General features: G+C 33.3%; 1 protein-coding gene across 1 annotated transcript; it reads left to right on the forward strand.

The window, feature by feature from the left end:
- Positions 1 to 6,436: 6,436 nt before the first annotated feature.
- On the forward strand, positions 6,437 to 7,481 carry LOC107905121 (uncharacterized). The gene has a single exon (XM_041081828.1). The coding sequence runs from the start codon at positions 6,826 to 6,828 to the stop codon at positions 7,276 to 7,278; it is 453 nt and encodes a 150-aa protein (XP_040937762.1). The 5' UTR covers positions 6,437 to 6,825; the 3' UTR covers positions 7,279 to 7,481.
- Positions 7,482 to 8,448: the final 967 nt, after the last annotated feature.

An 8,448-nucleotide genomic window follows, 5' to 3' on the forward strand; every position in this document is an offset into this window, starting at 1 on the left:
TGTGTCTAGGCCGTGTGTAACACATGGTCTACCCCTTGGGCGTGTGGCCCGGCCGTGTGTCCCCTGCATGTAAAAATTTTAAGTTAGTATGCAAGATAATAAACACACGGGCCGAGACACGGGCATGCGTTTCAGCCGTGTGAAGGGCACGACCTAGCACACGGGCGTGTGCCTTGGCCGTGTGACATTTTGGGGTTGCTGACATCAGAAACAAAATGTTCATATTTTTGTACACGGGTTAGTACACGGGTGTGTTGTGGTCGTGTGAAGGACACAGACTAAGTACACAAGCGTGTGCCAGGCCGTATGAAAACCCTTATAGGTGCGCATTTAAAATAAATTCCACACGAGTGGAGGACACGGGTGTGTCCCTATATTTCTTAGGCCGTGTGAGCCACACGGGCCATCAACACGACCATGTTGAATTGGCCACACAGGCGTGTGCCCCTTTCACATGGGCGTGTGCCTCTACGTCAAGTGACATTTTTCTATAGTTCGTAAAAGTACCCGAGTTGGTTCTGAGTGATTTAATATGTTGATAAGTTTGAGAAAGTTTTAAATTTTTCAAAGTCTTGGAGACTCGAAAATGGTTGTAAGCATGAGTTTAAGCTGGGTAATGCGTCGTATTCCATCACGGTGTAGGATACGGGTATAAGGTGTTACATGACATTTTGTAACGCAAGCAGATATGTGTGGGTAAACAAAGTTACCGTGAAATAAGGCATTGTGCGTACAGCCAAAAAGTCAGAATCTTCTTTCCCCATTTGGTGATAGAGCTATATTGAAGGGTAGGATTTCCAATGGGCGAGAATGAACAATTCATGAAACTAACAAAAAGCATCATCAAGGATTCATTGTATACACAACACATCAATCTTCAAAGGAAACAAATCATGAACTGGAATCAAAAGAGAAAAGAAAATATGGATGTCCCAGTTTCACTTATATAGAAAGAGAAGACGAAAGCTCGAAGAGGGGCAAGCGGGGGCATGAAGGAGAAGATTGATGGGATAATTAGGTGGATGCAGAAAAAAACCGAGTACTCTAAAAATTTTCCCGATTGAACGAGTTAAGAACTCCAAATTACAGCCAGACATGTTCGGCCAAACACAAACACATCATGAACATGTAGAAGGGGAGGTAACTCTAGAGAATGAAAGCAAACACAATCTTCCTTTCAGCCACAATATTCTACACCAGAAAGGCCTGTCATCTGAAGTCTAAACCGCCATGCGCCTTCGACGGGTGGGAGCTCTCACCAAGAATATAGCTCAAAAAAGGGAAAAGCCCCAATGAAAATAAGGCGTGCGCCACATTGGGATGATTCGAAGGAAGATTAATTTAAACTCTTTAATGTTTTTAAGGATTGTATTAATTATTTTTAAGATGATTTTAATTTATTTTTTTAGGAGTAGGATTAATAGTAGATTATTAGTTGTTTTGTGTCTTGTTCTAATTTTCTATATAGAAACCCCATATGGAGGAGGCACAAAAATTAAAGCTTTAAACAATCAACAGAGGAAGTACCCACCAATAGCTTATGAAACTATCACGATCAATCGGGTAACTTCTTTCGTTATCTTTGTAAGGGCTACACATTGAGGACAATGTGTTATCTAAAGTATGGAGAAGGTAACATAGAAAATTTGTTCTTGAATTTTTATGCTTTTCTTTGATTTTTTTTTCTGTCATTTGTATGCTTGAGCTTGTAGAAATACAAGTGATTGCTTAGGAGCATCTACATAGGTTGGTTGTATTTACAAAAACATTGGCATGATTATAAGTGATTTTAAATTTTTGATTATTAGACTATTAAGTTCTATATATTACACTGTAAATAAGCATTAAAGCAATTGAATGTACTAGATGATATAGAGAATATAAGGAAACGAGCATGCTAGTATGAATGATAAATTGTTGAATTTGTGGTTGTTTGGTTGATTAGAGTTGTAAATATTAAGATACCTAAGGATGACCTAAGGCATTATTTGGAATACACCCAAAGCCAAAAAGCTAACCTGTTATCTATCTTTAGTACCTATTTCTGAGCCAAAAAACACTTCTTGAAAAAACTTTATACAAAATCTTAGCCAAAATATAAATTTGTACTTATCCTTTTTCCGTTTGTCTTAAACTGCACAACTATAAACATTTGGCCATACGAATTAAGGGTTAAGTAGATACATTATGGAGGATTTTGTAAAAATAGAGTGAAACAGGAGGGATCAGTGTGATATTGTAATTATAAGTTAGCCAATATATACAATAAAATAAAATTTCAAGAAGAGAATCAAAACGAGTAGAAAAGGTACTTGAAAAGTAAGAGCATTTGTAAGTAAGATGTATTGAAAAAGAAAAAAAATGGGACAAATTCACAAAAGTAGAAAAGCTCATTCATTAGTGCACAAAAACTTGTAAGCTAACCATGATTGTTATATTATGTTGTGACTTCCTATAAGGAAAAATAAGGAAGGAGAGAGAAGTAGACATAAGGTGGTAAGCAGGAAAGGGTTACTAAGGGGGAGAATAGGGGACAATATGATGTGCCAAACTATTTTTGTGCTTGAAACTATTTGATGCTTACTATTATTAAAATCCATACATGTTCTAAGCCTCAGAATGTTACAAGCCGAAAATTCCTATGATCTAGGTAGATTTATTCACAATTCAAAATTATACTGAATAATTGCATTTATGATTGTTTGCATTCAACTAAGGTAATCAAATTACTTGTATATTTTATTGATAGATTCCTACATTTAAGACCCTTAATACTTTTATGTTTTGTAATATACCGAACTTAGGAGTCTAATATCAAAAGTGGTAAGTCAGTTATATCTCATGCCAAGATTATATGTGAATATGAATTGCCTAGTCATGTGCTCCAAAGCTAACATTTGTATCATAATTGCTCAAGGGTCATCTTTTCATTTGTTTTTTTTTTTGTTTGTATTGCTCAAGGACAAGCAATAACTTAAGTGTGAAGGAGTTTGATCTGTCGTAATTAGGTGTAGTAGATTAAACTAGTTTTCACACTTTAGAAGCTTGAACATGAGCATTTTAGTTAAGTTTTAATTACATTTCTGCAAGTATTAGTTAATTCAATAAATTGTGTTATTCAAGTCTTTTATTGGCCTTAGGGGCCAAATGAGGCCTAAGGGTGTGCTAATATATTTTGTAAGTGTGTAGGAGACCATTAAAAAGTGTATTAACTCAAAATTGGTTGCTAAGTTGCAACACGGAGCATTAGATGTCACAATATAAGGAGAAGAACTGAAAAAGCCCAAGACTACCTTCAATGTTGCCATACAGCCTGAGGATGTCGCGACATACCCCTAAAGACACATTGAAGCTGAACATACTACCCTTGATGTCGCAACATAGGACCTAGTGTGTTGCGACATCGTCTCTGTAAAGGAAACTAATACGAGCCAGGGGCGTTTTGGTCTGCACAATCAACTTTAAGCTTAGGAATATTAGTTGACCTAAGGTTAAGGACAACAACCACTCTAAATTTATAAATAGGCCTAGTTAACACATGTTATGGACATCTCTTTCTATTGCATAATTTTTTTCTCTTTAGTTTTAATTTTTTCCTTTCTATTAAGTTTTAGACTTTATTTCCATTTTTTTATTTACTTTCAGGAAGAAACCAGATTTTGAAATTGTTTTCAAACTCTGTGAGGATTCTGTGTTTAAAATCAATACAATCAGGCTTCTTCTAAACTCTATTCTTGAAATTGTTTTTTATGTTTATTCTTTTTTTTCAAGTTTACACGGTTTACTAGATCCATGAGGAATGGGGGATTAGTTAGTGGAGGTATGAACAATTAACTATTTTTTAGGGATTTCTTAACGAATCAATTGTTTAGAATAGGAAGTTTAGAATAGGAAGAATCTAAACCCTAGGCCTGACAACCTTAAGAAGTCATCAAGCTGAGAATTAACCCAAAATTGGTATGGCCTATCTGTGAACACCTCAACCTTGAATCGATCTAAACTATGAGATCAGAAGATAAGTAGTCCTTGTCGACTCAGTATTTCAGTGGGCGTATCAGAAGATCCTACTGGGATATTAACTAGTTGATTGAACAAGAAAGCTCGAGACAATAGTTAATTAGAATTACCAAAGCGAACAAATCACCTATGTACGGATTTGATACATATTTCTCTATTTGATTTTTGCTTTTCATTTATTTAATTTTCTTGTTCTTTATTATTATTAGTATAGTTTATCAAAAACTTTTGTTTTGATTCTTCGTACTATAAACTGATTAAAGTATTGATTAGTTCTATTTATGTTCGAGTTAGAATTAATTTAGTGCTCGCCTCCCTTGGGTACGATCCTTGGTGTGCTCACCTACTCCATTGTAACTATATTACAACTTGACCCGTATACTTGTGGATACCATTTTTCCATATCTTTTGTGCAAGATTTTCTACTCTGGACGTTGGTATGTCTAGACACAGTCAAAAAACTACACAAGTCATTAATTCTTCCAAACTGCAGTGGATAAAGTCTTAAGCCTATTATGAAGCCATTACCAAGTTGGTCACTAAAAGAAAAAAAATAATTTAAAAATAGAAGCCATATACATTTGAAGGTGCAGTAAGCATAACAAAATAAATAAGATAGCAGAATTGACACCCTAATTATTAGAGTGGTTCTTTTGTTGGTGTACTTGGATCACGTGGATATTTTCTTGGTGTGGGGTGATTCGTTAAGAAAATGATAGCAGTTTTTCGTCAATGTCGGCTGTGTGATTCCACTACATGAAATTGGCAAAAAAAAAACATAGAAAATGTTAATATCACTTCATAAAGAAATGTTATAAATGCAAGGTTTGTTTTGAAAGTTGAAGTAAATAATTAAATGAATGAAAAGAGCAAATGATTATAAAGTTAAAATAGATATTGTTATCTAAACAAAAATTAAAGATCTTATTAAAAGGACATCCAAAATGAGAAATGTCATTTTGGCAACCAGACATTTCTTACAAAGTCAAAATCCCTTCACTCTTCCATCACATTAATATTATCATTTTCATTTTAACATAAATAACCATCGTTGTAGGTCCCTCAGATCCAACCTATGACAAACTGAATGAGAAAATTTTGTTTTTCTAATGCATGAATCTCTTCTGCCATTTTTTGTCTTTCTTTATATCTAAAAAGGACTTTACCCTCTTTTATCTTCCTCTTTAAAAAAAAACTGAAATAATATTATGCTAAATAATATAAAATTAGCTTAAAATTTAGGTTTCATTGAAATCAAGAAACCAATCAAAACTATAAACCACCGTCAAGAAGGAAAATTTGGATAGCCTTAATCTATTCTCCATCAAAATAGAAAAAGATAATTAACCACTTGAAATGAAACCTAACAAATCATCCCCACACTTGAAGAACCAAAAAAAAAAGGAAAAAAAACCAAAAAATAGTAAAAGAAAATTAAATTTTCAATTGAGAAAGACAATTTAGAAATTCATATCAAACCCAAGAATCAAATACTGATATTTTTCAATTTTCAAGTTCTTGAACAGTTTAAGAAAAAAACGAATCAAAAACTCAAATTAAACTCAAAGTATCAAATACCCATATTGTTCAATTTTCAAGAAGCTTGAATCTTACCCATGAAAATTGATGCTTACCTGGAGACAAATTCTACGTTCTGAGCTTTCCTTTCCCTCAATTTGATAGAAAGATGAAAAGTGAAAGTTTGGAAAAAAATGGTGAAAGAGTAACGTCCCAGGTTTTTACCAAATATAAGCTTGTAAAATTGTGATTTTTTGACGGGTACATTGGGAAGGAAAATTTTTTTTGAGTTATTCCTTGTATTTGCTGAATAACCATTACATGGGCTAAGTGTTGAATAACCATTCAACGTTTTTAACAAATGAAGCGGGAATGAAGATTACGTAATTTGTAGGATGATTTGAACCAAACAATTGAATGGTGGTCACCTCAGAATTTGAACGTAATTGCATAGTAATTCTATTGAAGCAAACATGATTTAAGATCAGAGATAATTAACTGAAAAGTTATATAGAGGATTGACTACAGTATTAAAAAAAATTAAAATTTAAGAGTGAATTCGAGATATTCCATTATTTAGCTTATAGAAAATTTATTTATTGTTACATATTTAATAAAAATGAAATTAATTAAAAATTAATATAAACCTAAATACCAATTAGAAATGTTTATGCATCAAATTATTAAATCAAAGTTTCTAGTAATATTTAAAGTTTATCCAGCTAAGATAGTTAAATTAATGCTTGCTTGACAACTAATTAAGCAGCCTGCGTAGTACCAAAGATTTAATTTTATATTAATACTATTACTTTATTTCTCACATGTTAGCCTGTGTTAGTATTCAATATCATCTGAAAACTCACTAGATCTAATTTATAATGGACAAAATTTGAGTATGAGGAGAGATAAATGGTTCAACATTGCAATGAAATTGTTGACTTGAATCCTTGAAGCTTTTGAGACATAGAGTTCCAGGTTGGAGTTTCTCTTTTGTCTTGTTATACCTTGATTGGATTCTGAAAACAGACCTTCCGCTTTACCTTGACAAATTCCATGAACTCCTTATAATATTTCATATTCGTTGGAAACTGCAAAATAGATTTCATGCAATTTCAAAGATTGGCCCCTGCCCTGTAATTATAGTGCTCCATCTTTTCCTTTATAATCCTTCTACACCAACCCTCTTTTCTCTTCATATGTAATGTATAGCTTTCAATAGATCTGACAGTTTAAATCCATTGTTTGTTAGTCTTTTTCTCTCTTTTTGTTCTTTTTTTTTTTAACAGCAAAATGAGCAAGAAGGGAAGCAAAGAAAGCAAACTAAGCAGGTATCTAAAGGCACCCATTAGGTTTCTGATCAAGGCCGGGGAATTCTATGTAAAAAGCTTGACGCAATACTCGGAACGGGTAGGCTATGGAACCGTCATGGGGTGCTCGACTGGCCAGCTTAATACTTTTCCAAGGAGCTACAGTGTCAGTTCAACGAGATCGGGCAATGGCAATGATGACTTGAGGGAACTTATCAGGGCCGCTTCCACGAGGAGTTTAGACAATAACAACAGGGTTCAGTTGGACCTTGTTCGACGACAAAAGGCCAGGCAGTCTCTGAAGATGCCTAGAAGTCATAGTGTTGGCATTGGGAGGATTGATGAAGACAGGCCTTGTGACTTTGATGAAGATATCAAGGTCAACATCGATTACGTGCCGAGGAAGAGCCATGCTGTGGTAGTTTTTTCTAAGTGAAATGGGGGGTGATTTATTTAATTTTGTCAATCTTTAATAGTACCATCTGGTTTCGGCTTGTTGAATGAGGTTTGCAGTGAAAAATATCGCAGTGCCCAGGGGAGAAATCCAATGTGTCTCTTAACATAATTTTAATGAATTGTATATGTTTCAAACCTTGTTATGTTCTCTTTTAAGGTAAATCAGAAGATTGAAATTCTAAATTGTACTTTTGTAAAATGGAATTAAAGCTTCTGCCTGCAATTAATTTGGAGTCTTGGAGAAGGTGTTAAACACAAGCCTATAAACTGTATAAATTACACAAATGTTCGTAGTTTGACTTTATTGTAGACCGTAGAAGAGAGAGGATGGTATTTTCAAGGAAGGATTCTGAATATGATAGGACAGAATCAACCTATTAGTGTCAGAATCCTAACCTTTGGGGGTTTTATTTAGATAAATAACCCAAAAAAAATTTAAAAAAATTATGAAAATAATCTCATTATTAAATTATTTAGAAAAATGATTTAGTTTCTATAGTAATAATAGGTGCCTTCACCTCCCACGGCCCCTTCATTCCAAAATATAGTTGAATCATTATTTCATTATTACAAAAATATAGGATGAAAAAAATATATATCTTTTTGGTGCCGTCATTTTTTAAAGCTGCACTCATATAAATTTTTATATTTTTACGTGTATTTTCATATTTAAACAAAAAAATAAAATATATTTTTTATATTTTTGGTGCCGTCTTTTTTAATGGAAGTATTAATATCAGTAAAAAAAATTATCCCTAATAAATACATGAGATGTGGTGGCATTAGTATTATTTTTAGAATTTTTTTGTGCCGCCACTTCACATGTTTCCAAAATAGCTTAAAAAAATTTTCCTCTGATTCTTACCATAAATATAGCAGCACCACCAACTATATATACCCCTAGCACACAAATAAAGGTCTTAATAAATTTTTTATGTTGAAAGAAAAAAAAAATGTTATGTTAAAGGAAGGAGAGAAATTATTATTATGGTGTTCTTTAACAAAAAAAATTGTTTCCTCGTGACCATTATATATAAATGACACATAAAATATGTCATTTTTAGGGTAGTAGTTACGCGGTTAAAAGTTTTTGTTGGTAGTGGTTACGTGGTTAATAGTCCATCCCCTATCGAAATACCCCATTTAACAC

Source organism: Gossypium hirsutum, chromosome A11, assembly GCF_007990345.1.
Source record: "Gossypium hirsutum isolate 1008001.06 chromosome A11, Gossypium_hirsutum_v2.1, whole genome shotgun sequence".
Taxonomy (NCBI): domain Eukaryota; kingdom Viridiplantae; phylum Streptophyta; class Magnoliopsida; order Malvales; family Malvaceae; genus Gossypium; species Gossypium hirsutum.

What these genes read in the sequence shown, in the direction of transcription:
- LOC107905121 (XM_041081828.1), top strand. Translation starts at nt 6,826, where the DNA reads ATGAGCAAGAAGGGAAGCAAAGAAAGCAAACTAAGCAGGTATCTAAAG.